The sequence below is a fragment of the Perissodus microlepis genome, chromosome 16 (genome assembly GCF_051167445.1).
Source record: "Perissodus microlepis isolate ML-2025 ecotype Zambia chromosome 16, ASM5116744v1, whole genome shotgun sequence".
In the NCBI taxonomy this organism is placed as follows: Eukaryota; Metazoa; Chordata; class Actinopteri; order Cichliformes; family Cichlidae; genus Perissodus; species Perissodus microlepis.
The window spans coordinates 17,683,564-17,701,200 of NC_140476.1; the positions used below are offsets into that span (position 1 = coordinate 17,683,564).

Below are 17,637 nucleotides of genomic sequence, written 5' to 3' on the forward strand. Positions count from 1 at the left end.
GATTACCTTTATATGCTTTAATTTCATTTATCTGTATTATTTTTGATTATTTTTCTAGTTTCAGGATTTTGGTGACAACATGTTTCATAGATTTATTTGATTCTAAAAACCTGTACAGTTGACTTAATTTACTTTGGAAATGGCCTTTGGTATTTGGGTTTGTTTTTTTTTTTGTATTTGGTATTTGTTGGACAATTACATTAAAATGTACATTTAAAATGAGTCAAAAATTACACAAACTGTTCAGTAATTTTGATATTTAATATTTTCCCAAGTGCGACAAAAAACAAGAACAGTCTTTCCAGCTACAATTTGATTTACAATTTATTGGCACCTGCTGGGTAGAAGTGATGCCATACTTGGTAAACGATAGTGACACAATTTTCTTCAAGCTTACTTTGTAACATCAATGAGCCTCATTCACTTACAGTATATATCCACAAATCTTTTATTCCACTGTATTTTTTGTGATTGAACCTGTTTGCACTTGAACAGCTTTAAAACTGCCCAACAGCAAGCGTTCAAACAAATGAGTTGTTGTTTTCTTTTGGCCATCCAGATCTCCAAATCATCATGAAAAAAAAAGAAAATGCCTTTTATCACAGTTAAATAAATAACAATTAAAGATAAATTGCATATAATGAATGTGGAATGCGAGTCGGCTTAATATTACATTTCAAACAAATACTATAATATATAATAGGCATCTTATTTTATCTTATCAATATGTTTTCTCTCAAAACATCTCTGTAGTTCTTGGATGTCATGACTTACAGTCTAATTGGGCCAAGAACATCTTTTGCTGCAGTGAGTGTATAATCTGGGGCTCACAGATCAAAATATTAGTCTGAACCTTGATGTAATTTAGAAAAACTCAACAAAATTAGAGCAAGAACCCAAACAAGCAGACAAGACTCTATGACCAAGGACTAGGTAAAGGAGGGAGGGTAAACTAGGCTAAAGAAGCAGCAGCCATTTGCTGCTACTGTACTGCTTGAGGGGTGAATGGAAGGGAGAAATATGGAGAGGCCACAAAACAACAAACAGGACAAGAGAAAATACTGAGAAAGAGTAGAGACAAACTTTATGCATGCAGAAATTCAAGGCTTATAAATGGATGGGAAGTGAAAACAATGTATGCTAGTATGGCACGAGGGGTCCTGGAGTAGCTTAACTGATTCAGGGTCAGTCCAAATAATATGACCAAAAACAAAAAGCTTTAAATTATTTCAGTTAACTGATTTCATCAATTTTTCACAGATTACCAAATGCTGGATGCTGTTGTTCTGTCTGTGTTGCCATGATGAGGTCCAGCTGGCTGCACATAAACCCTTCTGGATGACACGGCAGTTTCCTTGTGATGTCATATCCAACAATGCTTCAAATACAGTCAAATTTGACTGTAAAGGCCGTCATCTAGAAGAAGTACCAAAAGGTATAACTACTAATGCCACTGATCTTGACTTGTCAGGAAATGTCATTAGGAGTATTAAAGCTGATTCACTTTCTCATCTTCTGAATCTGGCACATCTGAATCTCAACTGGACAAACAACACCAAGACTGATTATGGATGCCGAGCACTGAAGGTCGCTGAAAATGCTTTCAAAAATCTGACAAAACTGAAGCAACTACGACTGAGCGGCAACTGTCTGACTGAAATTCCACGCAATCTCCACAACAGTGTGGAAAGACTTGAGCTAAACATTAACAAAGTTAGTATGGATAAACTGAACAATAGCTTTATTGGCTTGCAAAACATGAAAATGCTGTTGTTATCTAAAAACTGCTACTTCCGCAACCCTTGTGGGAAGTCTGTCGCTATCAAAGAAAACACTTTTGCACTACTGAAAAAACTGAAATACCTGGACTTGTCTTATAACAACTTAACCCATGTTCCTAAAGGACGACCCCAGTCAATTACAATCTTACGTCTGGATGCCAACAAAATAGAGAACATATATATAAAGATGATTTTCAAGGGTTAGAAAATGTCAAATTCCTTGATATACAAGGCAACTGTCCAAGATGTCACAATGCTCCGTACCCTTGTGTTCCTTGCCCTAACGGTTCTATTGACATACATCCTGATGCATTTCAAAGACTGAAACAGCTGGAGACACTGAACCTGGGAGGAAACTCACTAAATTACCTTGATCCCTCTTGGTTTCAAACGCTAACGAATCTTACACAATTGTTTCTGGAATTTAACTTTTTACAAAAAGCTGTAACTGGTGAGGACACATCGGTTAAAGCTTTCAGTTATCTTCACAGGCTAGAAAAACTTGACCTGTCTTTCAATTATGCTATCGGATTGTACCTAGAAAAATTAACACTTTCAAAAGACTTTTCACAGCTCAGGTCACTGAAAAGTTTGCATTTGAATGCTTTAGTATTCCAAAGTATTGGACCAGACACACTCACACCTCTGTACAATCTGAAAAATCTGTCTCATTTGTACTTAAGCACTAACTTCATTATTCACTCTGACCCTACCGTGTTCAGCAAGCTTTCCCACTTAAGAATGTTATATCTCGGAGAAAACAGGTTATATCCCACTACAGTAGAAAGTCTACCAACTCTAAGAGACAGAAATAATGAGAATTCAGACCTTTCTATGTCACCATTTGTAAAACTCACTCCAAAAGACTCCATTTATGAAGTACTACACAGGAATACAAAGCAAGAATGCGCCAATTCTGGACAAGTGCTCATCCTCAGCTCTAATAATCTGTTCTTCATTTCTCCAAAGCAGTTTGTGGGCTATGGAAATATTTCATGTCTAAACCTCTCCAGAAATGGATTTTCACAGGCACTTAATGGCACAGAGTTCAAGATGTTGCCTAATCTGACATATCTGGACTTATCCTTCAATAGGGTTGATCTGGCCTATAACAACGCCTTCAAAGAGCTAAAGAAATTACAAGTACTAGACCTCAGTTACAATTCACACTACTTTGTAGCATTTGGGGTAACGCTTAATTTAAATTTTACACAAAATCTACCTGTGTTAAGAGTCCTTAATATGAGTCATAACGAGATTTCCACACTGACAACAAAAGAAATGTATAGCAAATCATTGGCAGAACTTATATTTGCACAAAATCATCTAGGGAAACTTTGGAAAGACAGGGATAGCTCATACAAGAAACTTTTCACTAATCTCTCTAATTTGACAGTTTTAGATATATCCTCCAATGACATCGCAAAGATTCCAGATGATGTTTATGAATATTTGCCACATAACCTCACCACACTGCGCATAAGTCATAACTCACTCAGTAATGTTAATTGGGACAAACTGCCTTTCCATCAACTTCAAATTTTGGACCTAAGTTACAATTCTCTGTCTACTTTAACAACTATTAACTCAAACATCACACAAACTTTGACTTTCCTTGACCTGAGTCATAATCACATTTTCCATGCAGACAATTGTTTTTTAAAGAGTCTAAAAAGCCTCACGACTCTAAGCCTGAGTAACAACAAATTGACTATTGTCAATGAAACTACCTTCAAATCAGGACCTGCAAACCTGACTCTGTTCCTACAAGGAAATCCATTCGAGTGTACTTGTGATTTGTTAGACTTCGTTTTGTGGATTGAACAGAGTGATGTAAAGATCCCAAGACTGACCACTCAGGTGACATGTAACACACCAGTGAACTTAAAGGGACAAGGATTGATACATTTTAGTATTCATCAGTGTATAAATCCCAGTCAGGCATTCCAGATCTACACTCTAACAACTTCTATCATTATTCTTTTCATGATTGTTTCGACAGTTGCTCACTTATTTTACTGGGATGCTTCCTATGTCCTACACTATATGATAGCTAAGCTGAAAGGGTACAGATCCTTGAACTCGCCAGATACTATTTATGATGTCTTTGTGACATATGACACAAAAGACCCACAGGTCTCTGAGTGGGTGATGAGCAATCTGCGGGTGCAACTGGAGGAAGAGGGAGACAAGTATCATCCACTGTGTCTGGAAGAGAGGGACTGGCCCCCAGGAGTCCCACTGGTGGACAACCTCACCCAGAGCATCCAGTACAGTCGCAAGACTCTGTTTGTCTTAACAAAGGGCTACGTTAAGACCGGTGCTTTCAAGCTAGCAATGTATCTGGCCCACCAAAGACTGCTGGATGAAAATGTGGATGTGATAGTACTGCTAATGCTGGAGCCTGTCCTGCAGCATTCTCACTTTCTGCGCTTGAGGAAGCGACTGTGCGAGAGCAGTGTTGTAGAGTGGCCGCGAACAGCAGCCGCAGAGCCCTGGTTTTGGCAAAACCTGCAAAGTGTCATAAGAGTAGACAATCAAGTGATGTACAACAAGACCTATTCAAAATACTTCACCACCAAGTGAAGAAGGTCTTGTTTTAAAACTATTGATTTATGCATCATTGCTTGCTTGGTTCTTTTAAACCTTCTCTCGTTTGCCTGAGACTTATAAACAAAGAAACTACAAAACGTATTTGCTAATAATTGCTGAGAGAGCACAGCCTACCGAATATTTGTAAATGTGAAACTGTTATGTGCTGTATATTATCAAATAAAGCCTTTTTCAAAATGTGTTCCATTTTGTGGATGTAAATTTTGGCAGGCTACCATCTGGTTTTTGTATAAGAAAAAAAAATATTTTATGGGTTGCAAGTTGAACTTATGCACAACCTACTCTTTCATTTGGGTTTTTACTGACATTTTAGGACTTAGTAATTACTGTTTAGGGGGAAAAAACAACAACAGAAATACAAATTCTTGCAGCCAGGGAATCTGCTACACCACGTTTGGTTAGTACCTACTTTGTCCATACGGTGTCACCACTGATTCAGTTTTAATGGGAGTGCTGTTTGCAAATAAACCCTCAAGTCATTGTTCCACTAACTGTCGGCTACATTTATTTTTCCTTACAAGAGCAAACAACTCGAGGCGCTGTAGTGATGCAGACACCTTTTGTAGAGTTCGGAGAAAATCAATAAACGACGTTAATTAAGCTAATGGCACACAGCTGTTGCTAATGGCCACTCGATTTGAATGAATGCTCTGAGGTGTTTGTTTGTTTGTTTTTTACTTGCGCTATGGTTTCGGGATATCAGCGTTTGTTTTCAAGACTATATATAAGATTAAAAAATGTTCACTTTTTCTTTTTTATCTTTTGTATCGAAGCAGACTTGACGTGACGTCAGAGGCTCATTTGCATACGGTATTGTATTTATTGTGTGATTGAGGCTGACGTTAGCACTCTGCTCCTGCAACAACCGGACGCGTATCCTGTGATTTCTGTGAGTCGTGCTCTTGTAAGTAAGTTCCTTTTTCTTTCTCTCTTTTTTGTTAAAGTTGACCGGCGCTTAAATTTAGCTTGATGTGCACTTATTTCCCCTGGTTTCAGTTTCTTGGCTCAATGACTACATCATAACGTTTAACAAAGTAAAAGTGTAAATGACCGAAGCTGCGGAATTTATGGGCATAACTTTACTGCGTTGTGGGGTTTTTAAATTTTAAACACGAATTTGTAGAACGCCTGTTAAAATTAAAGTACACTGTGGAGTGCATTCGGCGTAGCAGCATCCGTACTTGAAAGTTTTGTGTGCATCGAGATCGCTTAATAGCGACTGTATGAGTCGGGGGCGGTATTCAAATTCTCAACGCCGTGAAATGTAACTGTCTGACTACACATGCTCGGGTGTGCTGATTAGCCTAATAAGAAGGGTCTTTGTTTTAGAACCTTCTGCAAAAATGTCTGACAAGCCTGACGTCACTGAGGTTACAACCTTTGACAAGACCAAGCTGAAGAAGACCGAGACTCAAGAGAAAAACCCACTGCCAACCAAAGAAGGTAGGTACTACACCGTCTGACTTTAATCCAGAGCATGTCTGCTATGCTGTAACTCTGAGACCCTAACCTTCTACCTCCTGTTGCAGTCATCGAACAGGAGAAGGCAGAGTCATCATGAAGACCAGGCCTCCTACGTGCTGTACATTTGACAAGCTTTGTCTCCATCAAGATGCATTTCAAGTTTCATAACCTACTTGAGAAATGGCTGTACAACTCACACTATTCACTTGGCTTGATGACCCTCTGTACAGTATGGCAGTGTAGCTTTATGTCACCTTTAGGACCTGGTCATCTGTTTGCATCAATGAGCAGGGGGGGAAACAACTGACAAATCTGCACTTGGCAATTTGTAGCCCTACTCCGGTCACCTGTAATGCTCACAAGCAAGCTGTTGTAAAACCTGAAATGCGCAAGATTTGTTTAATATGCACAATAAAAAAAAATGTAAATTTCACGTGCATGTGGTGGTTTGGTTTTTTGGGGGGGCGGCGGTGTAACTTTAGCTCAGCCTTGGGAGCTAACATTGAATGCCCTTTCGTCCTGAGCAGGTTTGACTGGATGGACGCTCTCTATAGGCGTTTCAGCTTGTCTGCTAGCTAAACTGAATCTGTACCAACAGTTGGAACTAAAGCTTGATCAGCCGGTTCCTTTTGAGCTCTGGTCCAACAGAAGAAGCTGGTAATATATGGGCTCTGTCTTTCAAAAAAAAAGTCCTAATTTGTGCATCTTAAGCACTGCAGAAATTGTATGTTGTCATCCCAGTGGGCTTCAAAAACAGAACTTTACAATGCAGAACTTTTTGGAAGCCTTCGTCAACACCCAAAAAAGCCAGTTATTCAACCTTGTGGTCTGTAAAGGTGTTGTGCAAAACATTGCTGCCCTATCTGCCACAATTGTACTCAAGACTAGTCCTACATGGTTCACTTTTTTGGTTTTTCTACCGTGCAGCTGCACTAGGCCCCTGTGTTAAAGTATGCAATAACACATCCAAAGCCACTAGCTGATGGACTAGTTCCTTTAAAATGCCAGTTTGGAATAAGAGCAGTGGCTCTCTATTTTGTGAAATGCAATTGAAACTGTCCAGTTATTTACACCTGCAGCTGCAAAACTCTAAACTTGTAGGTCCAGTTAGGAATCTCTACCTTGCAAGAAAAGTTTAATACCTGTCTGTGCGAAATGGGTGTTTGAAATGAAGCTGCTGCGCCTTGAGGTGCACACGAAAAAGCTTTAGGATCTAACAGAAATTCTACATTTAGCTGGAAACCATCTTCAAGAACCCTTAATCATGGTGATGGTGTTTAATGTGTAAACCACAGTACTGGTGTGGCAGGGGTATTTGGAGATTGTCACCTCCAAAAAATGTAAAGGTCCTTTTTTTTTTTTTTTTTTTTCCTTCAAATTAACTGAAGAACTAAAACAAAAAGGAACTAATTATGCTGTTTACACACGTCAGTTGTCTCTTATGTTTGGAAAGTGGTTACATAATGCAATGTGTCTACAGACCATAACAGCTGTGCTGAAACAACAATAGGCTTTGCTGGGGGATTGGCACAAGTTCATCCTCTTTCCCATAAGGCCATATTCAATTCAATTCAATTCAATTTTATTTATATAGCACCAAATCACAACAAAAGTCGCCTCAAGGCGCTTCATAGATACAGAGAAAAACCCAACAATCATATGACCCCCTATGAGCAAGCACTTTGGCGACAGTGGGAAGGAAAAACTCCCTTTTAACAGGAAGAAACCTCCGGCAGAACCAGGCTCAGGGAGGGGCGGCCATCTGCTGCGACCGGTTGGGGTGAGAGAAGGAAGACAGGATAAAAGACATGCTGTGGAAGAGAGACAGAGGTTAATAACAGATATGATTCAGGCTACATTTGTTTTTAATAAGGGAACAGGACATGTTAGTTTATTTTGTATTTGCTGTTTTTAAGGAGCTCATGTAGACATTTGTGATGCCAGGCCCTCCTCTTCACCATCTACCATCTGTATGTGCAGTCTGGTCTGACAAGAACTGTGTCCTATAATAGTGTGTACTTTTAGATAGACCATATAGAATTTATGGATTTCAAGACAATACTCTGTCACTGGACTGTTTCATGTTTTGTTTTGTTTTTTAAACTTTCTTAGACAAAAGTACTTTATAGCGATAAATTGTAAGGGTTTAGCACTAGATCGAATGTTGGAAAAATACAAAATGTGTCCCTTTAATAACGAAAGCACCATATTTATGCGATAAAAATCTAAGTCTTTCTATATTTTTACTAATTCTGCCTTTATGGTTCTGGTTTCCATGACGGTGTCTGACAAGTTGAGACCTGACGAAGTCTTTGAAAAGGAATGCATGAAATGGCTGATTGAGTTGAACTTGGCGTAAGAGACCAAACTGCCATCTGCCACTGTTGTGATGGACACCCTCTGAAATGGCTGTGACTCAGGGGTAACTGACAAAGAACACAGATATCCCTGAGACTGCTTATAGCTGCATACTGTACATAATGTGCTAGGAGGATGAGACCACTCTGACACTGTTCCTGCTCCAGTAGCTGTATTGTACAGTGCCAACGACTGTATTGTACTGTTGGACTGAGTGGATATGAATAACTCGACAAAAGATATGCAGGATTGTACAGAATACACAGAAAATAAGCACATCTTGCCCTTGTCTCATATAGCTAGAAAACATACTATCATGAAAGTAAAAAAAAAATCAGTTTTATAAAGATCACATTTTTTTTCCTATTTTATTATGAACTGTGAAGTCTACTTTCAGACAAATATGTTGTATTTATGCTTATTTTACAACTAAGCAGCCAATCCCATTATCAGTGCAGTCAGAGTTGAATGACTTTATTTTTGTGTGTAACTGATGCACACATTTGTCTCAAATGGTTCCTTTGATACATTTTAAGAGACGCAGTGTATGCTGCTGTCCTGTGTAAGTCTATATAGGCTGATGAACCTGGAAGCAATGGCATGGGAATAATCACACCTCAGACAGTTACTAAACAATGAGACATCACAAGGGAAATAAAGCAAACCCCATGAAATCATTTTACTTGTCTGAACAGTGGACTGGTTTAATTTTTGGAATTTAGGCAAAGCACTTAGCTTTTACTTTAAAAAATATTTTTCAGTGAATATATAATATTAAAACCAATGTAACACAAAAACAACACAAATAATGAACACCCCTTATTTGTATCACTTAGGGAATTATCACATAGGTCCCATTGTCTTTTTAAGAGGAAATGCTAAAATAGTGAAACAAGCCTGTTCCTATAAGTTTTATTTTTACATGCAGGAGGAAGTGACAGAATTTCAGCTGTATGGTGAGACTTGTTTCTGTGTTTCTGCTGCTCACAAAAAAGAAAAAAACAGTCAGGTTTAAGACTGAACTTCTACTTTTCTCTGTGTTTCCATGGCAGCAGATGAGATTTTCCACTATGGATCAAACAGTGTTGTTCAAAGCTCTAAATCTATTCAATTCTCAAGAGGAACTAATTTTTGAATAGTATTACTTGATCAGTGCAAGTAATTGTGATTTCAGGAATTATCTTGTTCATGTATGATGGTTTTGCTCTATGTGTTGTTTTTCACACTACCCAAGCTTTATTTTACCTTTCTGTTTTTTGCATTAATATCAGAACTGAAAATAAATGACCACACCTGGAGGTTTTTATTGTGGTGTACCAATAGGTTATAAAGGATATTCCTGTAGGAAATGAATGCCCAGCTAGGAATATAATGAGTCGACTCTGTTGAGAACAGCTGCTATGGACAGCAGACATAAAACAAGACAAACTCAACTCCACAGTGAAATATTTTCTGTTGTGTTCACAGCAAACGCTCGACTATCTTCCTTCAGGCGATGATGTAAAAAATGTGTCTACATGCCACAGCATGTCTCTCATGTTAAGACACAGCCTTGCATTTTTTTAGGGCTTCAGGTATGAAGCAAAGCGTAAACACTGTTTAGCACAGTTTACCGTTGCGCTCTTATGTAATACATTACCTACGTACACTGCTGTCAACATATAATTGTGTTGTATTCCACCAGATGAAGAAACAAACATGATTTATTTCGGAATAATGATAAAACCTATTAGCAGTCAGGAAGACAAGCTTACAGGCAATAAAACTGTTTATTATTGTCAGTATGGCACAAAGTAAAAAGAAGGGTTTGGAAAAATCAGCCATAAAGTGATATTATGAGCATATTATGAGTTAGCCATTATTTAAAGTAATTTAGATAGTCCCACAGTAGCACCAACCTAGTATTGTTTTTTGAATTATCATGGATGTCTTTCTCTTCTGGCAGAATACAGATACTGGCAAACACAGCAGATAGCACCAAAGTATCTGAATTGTTTGATTCATTTTCTTATACTGTTATTTAATATCAGAAAATCTACCAGTATAACCGACAGAAGACGTTTTTATTTCATTTTTACCATTGACTATACAAAGCCGAAGCTGGGACAAAAGAGTTTCGTCATCTGCCTCGTTGTGTTGTCAATTCAGAACGCATAAAAGAGGGGACAATTCTTCTTTGTCTTCTTTTTTATACCCGTGGTGGGAAAAAGCAGTTGTGTGAAAGGTAGACACAAAAGCTGAGGGTGTGAGCTGACCGAGGCAGTGACACACAATAATGGTTCTTGTGCGTGACAAAGACACCCACAGAAGCAGTCTTGTGCTATAGCTGTAATCAAGAGAAGATATCTGTCTGCACATCGAACAAAATAATTGATTAACAATGTTGTGGAAATAGCTAAAATATCTTGCAGATTTTTAGAGGAAGGTCAGGAAAAAGAAAGACTTTTTACTCATTTATTTGAAACCCTTTTGAAATAGAGCACATAAAATGGCAAAGAGTTAAAAAAGGGTATTGGGATAGTTTACAATTTCTTATAGGCTTTCTATCATTAGTTTGAGTGTATGTACATGATTAGTGAAGCACACAGACTCCGTAACTGAGTGCAGGTAGTTCAAATGTTGCAAAAATATTAACTGACATTATATTTAAAGATTCTACAAACAATTAAAATATACAGGTGGAAGGAATAGAAAGGAACACTTATTGATAGCACGAGTGAGTAATCATATGACACAGCAAAATTAAAAATCATCAGAGGAAAACCTAGAGGTTTCTCCTTTATCAACAAGAACAAACTAACAATAGTATCACTATTCCAACCCCCAGTGCCTTACCCATCCCCTGACCCCTGAGTTCAACTCATTTCTCTACTAGTTCAACAGTACTGTGTACAGATATCAACCAACAGTTTACAAAGCAACGACATAATATGAGAAATGTATGCTCAAAATAAGGAACAGGAAGTTGAAATTAACCTGCTGGCAGTTAATACATCCAGCAGCCTATTTTAAAGTACTGAGGTCAAGAGCTGTCAAACCAATGATAGATCAAAAGCTGTCAATCCAACTGGTGAACAAGCAAACAAAAACCCCCTTCAAAACACTTAACATTTTATTTAATTGTATAAGTGGTTTCAACCCTCTTCCCCACAACTGTATTCTAAATGCTGCTAATATAGACATCTGTAAAGTAACTTCTGGTGGATAAGTAACTTCTAAAACAGATGTAAAACATCAACACTAAACTGACCACAATATATTAATTTGTTATTTCAGAACATTTAAAGATAAATACAAATGTTTTAGGCTGAGCTGCACAAAGAAAACATAAAACCAGCTCTAACTAACTAGTGACTATGCTAGCTTGCAAAATGGTGTCTGCAAACAGATTTGGTGCAGAGATGTAGGGAGTGTAGAAGTGATTCAATGTGACATGTGCATGCAACCCTGCAGCTGTAGGAGAGTCAGCCTCTTGTGCACAGTAGCTCGCCAGATGTGAGTCTGTCACTTCAAATGTCGCCGCATTCAGCGGCACTATCCTCGTGGTAAATGCTTATAAACAGAAAGATTTCACTGTGGTGCCAGTTGTGACTTTAGCCCCACCAGCCCTATGTGACATAAGCAGAATAAATGAACAAGGTGAGGGTTTAGGCTACTATGATAACTGTAATCATGCTAACTTGTGGTTACAAAATCATGTGCAACATCTGAGACAGGAAGTGAGAGGACTAAGTATAGAGTGAATGCCAGTTTGCATGTTTTTAAAGAGGGAGACAGAAGTTTTGCAGCACCAATAGTGGGATGTAAGCAGAGGAAGTGAGTGTTTTTGTTCAAGGGGCAAAAAAACACAACAAAAAGCAGCTCCTGGACAAGTTGTAGTCCAGATGTCTGCAGATGTGTGGCCCTTCATGGACCAGCTACTTGATAACACATAAAAAAGCAGAGTAAGTCCCCTGAGCTCCACATACCAACTTCTACGTCTTACACAGTAAATGAAACTTCTGTAACTTACATTGTAGCTTTCTTAACTGGTGAGATTCGTATTTCTCTGAAATGGTTCAAAGTATGCTTCTGGAAACCTGCAAGGCACCTGTTATTTTGTGTCTGTGGTGACATTTGATACTGGCCAAGCAATCGCACTTTAGGTGGCAAAGAAAGATCACCATCGAAGACAGAAACGTCTTACCATACCCAAACTGTTAAATCTCCTTCGCATCCCACGTTGGGCAATTTATAGCTGTGTTAAAGTAGCTCAATTGTGAATTTGTCTGAGTTTCAAAGGTGTGTGACAGGATGTGGTTAAAGAGCTGCAGCACCAAACTGAAGAAGCAAAACTCCACAGTTGAGTTAACTGAGCTGATGGGCTTAAAGCATAAATACACTAATATAGTGTTGGAATAAAACATAAGCTTCAACTGACCTGATTCCTCTTTGCTGAACTTTGTAATTATTGTTTGTAAAACAGGTCAGTAGCTATAAAGTATTATAATTTTTAAAAATGTGCTTGTTTGCAACTTCGACATGGGCTGTGAACACTTCTGTTCTCTGTTCACACGAGGTTTAAGACAGAGGCATGTGTAGTGACTTAAAGCCATTTAAAGTGATGCCATCAGGATGTTTACTGTGTGCACTTCTATTTTATACTCTCTACCATGTCACAAACTGCCCCAAATGTCAGACAGTCATAAAACTATTATGTCCAGGTCAGTGGATCATACCAGGAAGTACAATGTTCTGTGAAAAGTAAAGTCAAAGTTGATAACTCCTTAGCAAAAGCACAAATGTTTGGAAATTCAAACAGCATCTCTGAGGAATGTGCATAGTGTTCCTATAGCGGATGCACAGTAAAGTGGCTAAATGCATGGATCGATATATTGATTTTTCAAAAAGCCTTACAGCTGTTTTAACATTTGTGACCATGTCATATACATACACAAACTCTCAGGAAGTTTAATGTATTCCGCAGCTATGTAGAAGTTATAACAGCTTGTTGAGAAACAAGGCATCTGAGGCCATGGCATTCAGATTTGGTCTAGTTTAATCTCCCCTTAATTAATATGGATAAGCTCTGGTTGTGTGTTTGTTTGTGTGTGTGTGTGTGTGTGTGTGTGTGTTTTTGAGTGTACAGCTCAAAGTGGGTCTGAGGAAGCTGTCAAGACAAAGCAGGGTTTAAGTTTTTGTGCTGTAATTTCCGACCTCTGCTATTTATGACAATGTCTCTCTTCCTTTTTTCTCTGTTTCTAGTGGGCTGTTTCCACGTCACGCTGTGCACCCCTGCAGAGGAATCTGCATTTACATAGAGTAACATACAAGCCTCACCTCTTTCTGCACATATATCGAGCACTATTAAAACATTTACCACTTAAATGCTTAAATGGCTAAAAAAAAAAAAGGCAATGAATGAAGTCTGCATCAAATGAATGTGCGTAACAATTATATTATATACAAGCCCCCAAAACTATAATTATAAGTGTGCTTAAAAAAAAGAAAAGATCCATGACTGGATTTTTATTATCCCTGTCTTTTCTGCATACCTACAGCAACAGCTTTAGAGCTCATTCTAACCAGAAACAGGAAATGAAATCTGGTTGTTTTCATTTTCATAGACTTTTGCTGATAGCAACAAAAGTCTGTAATAACAGCACAGCCATTTTTAAGGTATTATCAGTGGCCCTACCATAGTGCAGGAACATTACAGCTTTTGTACAAAGACATAGCAGGAGGTAAAAGTGATACTGCAGCATGTCCTATCATGTTAGGCATGCAGTTTACATAATCACTACACCAAGGTGAGGCTGTTGTCTTCTTAGGGTACATAGTTGTGTAATTATATCCAGCACAAACCTCCACAGTTAAAAGGAATAAAGGAGAGCTTTAAACTCTGACCTTTAGGGTCAAATGATTTAACAGTAAATTAACTTCTTACTAGCTTCAAAGAATAATGCAAAAAAATGGATATAGTACAAATCCGTATTATCTTGACAAGAGGTAACTATCGTATTAACATGTGCCTTTGACTCCATATGTCTCATATTACAAAGAGAAAACATAGCAAGTATGACCTAGTTTTGTCAATGGAGTAATGTTTGGGGATTTTTGCTTAGAAAAATCTGTTGTCAGGGGTATCACAAAAATAAATAAATAAACACAGCAAATGCATGAGTTATTTTAAAGTATCGAATTATCATTTTAGAAGGTTAGAAAAGGCAGTTTAAAACAGATATGTGTTAAAATATAGTTACATGGCAGGAAGTGCAAGAGGAAAGTTCCCCATTAAGTAACCACAGATTTTGAAGAACGACTCAAAAGAACATAATGCAGCTTCTGCAGGCACAGTACAGGTACATACAGTTTTCATTCTAATGTTGTATGTGGAGTCGGCATCTGCCAAGGAGTGAGAAACACTGAGAAATGAATTTCCTACATGTCTGGCAATATGCAAAGCACCTCCATCAGGTCTGCAAAAGACTGTGGCAGACTTACTATTCCACTGTAATGTTCTGAACAGGCAAGCCCATTAATAAATTATGGTAAGTCGCACACACTGACCCTCTTGAGACATCTGGTGCTACCCATCAAGCCAGCCTGAGAGCATGGCACAGCTGCGTCTGCTCCTGCATTATCGCTAAAAGGAGAACAGGAGGTGTCCAGCTGAGGTCAATACTTGCATTTACCTCATCCTGCTAATCAAATTGAGGTGCATGAGTGAAAGTGTCTCCCAGACAGCTTGAATTCCCCAGGGTCTGTCTGTCTAGTTGTACTGGGTTCAACCTCACTTAACATCAGTTCATTGTTTATTCTATATGCAGCCATCATTTTAGGGGGAACACCTGCACCTAAGATCTTCTGTCTGCAAGTAAAAGGAGATTTCTGTCAGGTCGCAAAACAAACAGTGCCATTAAATTACAGCTGCAGCAACAAACTATCAGAGGTGGAAGTTTCTTTGACTAAATGTTTGAGTTTCTTAAGCTACTAGTTGGAATGTGACCAACAGCAATACCTCCTAGATTTGTTGTATTAGGTTTCTACTCATGCAAGGTGATACTTTATGCACAAGCTCAGTATTAAGTTTCAAATTTATCACACTAGCCCTGCGAATAATAGGTTCTCTAATCAGAACTCTACACAGCCTGTCAAAATGATTTCTCAAGATCGCTTCATTTACTGCAGGGGGAAGTAACAGTTCCCTTCCTGAACCGTGGCAGAACTTTACAAGTTATCAGATTTGATGAGTTTTAGAGAGACCACACTATAAAGTAAGCAGCTAATTAAGCTATTTTAAAAGGAAGCAAATGTCTGTTTTTAAACATGACTCATATATAGACTCTGGCCAAATCTGGACAACAGCACTCAAAGATGTATTACCTCAAACGCTAGACTACATTAGCGCTGTGGCAGCGGCCCATTTCTACAGCAGTTAGTATTGTCTGCAGTGCATTCATTGCTCATGGCATCTTCCACTCAAGGCAGGATGTGGTTGTGTACACACATCACTTTCAAAATAACTCTTCAACAGCCTTGTCTCTCCTTTTATAGTAAAGGCCGTGCTTATTGCACCATAGCCCACAGTGAGGGACTCATTGGATGAAATGTGCGTGCCCACATAGAAGCAGCTGATTTTCTCTAAAAGTGGCATGTATCTTACAGGCAGAGGGTCAAACAGGGGTTTGTTATGCCCTGTACTAACAGCACTAAAAACTTCTAATGAGAGGGGAGTGCTGGCCTGAGAGCTTTTTAGGAAGTGGGGAGGTGCACTTCCTGAAAATCACCGATGCTGAAACAAGGTTCTGCATTGCATGAAGCAAGATTACAGAACCACTTTTAAAACACTAAGAGACAAACACATAAACAAAGACAATTTGTAAAAATAATTCAGGTCTTTATTTTCTGTGCACGATCTAACACATGCGTTTGAAATGATCAAATTAATGGTATGCTGCAGAGATGGTCCTGTTATTAGTAAGAGGGAAAGATGAAACTCCTGATCAACCGATAACCTTTTTTTAAACTACCTTAACTTTGTTTATTGCATCTTACTTCATTCCAAATCATATATAAACAGAGACTTTAGGTAATGGTTAAAAAACAAAGGAACACAGATAATGCATTTTAACTTTCTGATTACAACAGTGGACATAGGAACTTGTCATCTTTTTTCAGTTCCTGCTTCTTTATATTAGTAACTGGCTCCACCTTCTGGTAAAACCTGTTTACCTGAAGAAAGGTTTCAATTTTATATCCTATAAATAATATTGTCTACACTTGTAATTTTTTTAAAAAAGGAAAAAGAAAATTAGCCAGTGTTTGCAGGCCTTATAGTAGTTTAGTATAATTTCAATAGCATAAATGTGCTGTTATTATGTAACAGCGTGGTGTGTTTTATTTACCAAACACAATTGAAGCATTTTATGTGTTTTTGTTTTTTCTCTCTCTCCTGTGTTTTTCATGATAAATATATTCACATCCAGCTTTTCAGAGAAGTGTTTAAAATTTCAGCCCCTAAACTTCCACTAGATTAATTTGGTGTCTTGGGCTAAACCTCAGAGTTTTTGCCAAGACAGGTGAGGGCGCTGTTGTCACGGAAATGCCTGCTTTATCAAATTAAACACAGAGTCAACAGAACAGCACCAAAGAAATAGCACTGTCCTGTATAGCGCCGCATGACCTACATGCCTGACATGTGAGTCACATTTAGAGTCACATTTCACACTACAAATTACAAATGAAAGGCAGTGTGTGTGAGAGAGTATGTGTTATTGGACAAGGTCTAATCATTAACTACTGTATCCATTGGAGCAAACTGCCAGGTCTTCTACTCTAAGCAGTCAGTTACAGATTGTAACTGATCATCCATCAAGCTTATTCATCATACTTGGACTGAACTTTGTGGAATTGATCACAATCAGGGGATGCCATCAGTGTGCCAAATTTCAAGCCTTTTTTTTCCCCTATACAGCAATAAAGAAGAAGACTGTTGAAGAAGAAGAAGAATGATAAATGATGAGGAATGATGAAGAATATGTATGAAAAACTGTACTGGTTCCTATCCAGCATTGCTACTTGGCCTCTTGTTAATCTTGCGTATCCTCTACTCTGTAATGGATTGTTGTTTACATAGATATGTCTATGTTAAACAGCCACGCTTACCACGAATGTTTATTATTTTCATAATAAATCTATTCAACAACTGGAGAGTCCAGACTGAATTTATTTTACCCTTCTCTCTATGCAAGCTAAACGAGCTATAACATCTATTTAGCAAGCTGAAACGTTTCTCCCTCCTGACATGAGTACCAAATGTCTGGAAAAATAATCACAGGCTTCTATTGTTCGACCACAGTATTTAACTACACACTTCCTTCTCATCTGAAAGCTATTTCCATTGCAATTTTCAAATCATGTTAAACCTCTTTCCCCGATG

General features: G+C 38.2%; 1 protein-coding gene and 1 pseudogene across 4 annotated transcripts; both read left to right on the top strand.

Moving 5' to 3' along the window:
* The first annotated feature begins 107 nt into the window (after window positions 1-107).
* LOC146370694 (toll-like receptor 8 pseudogene) lies at window positions 108-5,277 on the top strand (annotated as a pseudogene). Of its 2 annotated transcripts, XR_014797120.1 has the most exons (2): window positions 108-5,049; window positions 5,171-5,277. The product of XR_014797120.1 is annotated as a toll-like receptor 8 pseudogene, transcript variant X2 (transcript). The 2 variants fall into 2 exon arrangements; XR_014797119.1 differs by lacking the exon at window positions 5,171-5,277 and having other exon boundaries at window positions 108-5,072.
* tmsb4x (thymosin beta 4 X-linked) lies at window positions 5,186-6,291 on the top strand. Of its 2 annotated transcripts, none has more exons than XM_084907660.1 (3): window positions 5,186-5,298; window positions 5,724-5,837; window positions 5,924-6,291. In XM_084907660.1, exons 2-3 carry the CDS (start codon window positions 5,738-5,740, stop codon window positions 5,953-5,955), a joined length of 132 nt encoding a protein of 43 aa, XP_084763786.1. In that variant the 5' UTR covers window positions 5,186-5,298; window positions 5,724-5,737; the 3' UTR covers window positions 5,956-6,291. The 2 variants fall into 2 exon arrangements, with proteins under 2 accessions (XP_084763786.1, XP_084763785.1); XM_084907659.1 differs by having other exon boundaries at window positions 5,199-5,302.
* Window positions 6,292-17,637: the final 11,346 nt, after the last annotated feature.

What these genes read in the sequence shown, in the direction of transcription:
- tmsb4x (XM_084907660.1), top strand. Translation starts at nt 5,738, where the DNA reads ATGTCTGACAAGCCTGACGTCACTGAGGTTACAACCTTTGACAAGACC. An exon ending in CCCACTGCCAACCAAAGAAG is followed by an intron (nt 5,838 to 5,923) that starts GTAGGTACTACA and finishes CTCCTGTTGCAG; the next exon opens with TCATCGAACAGGAGAAGGCA.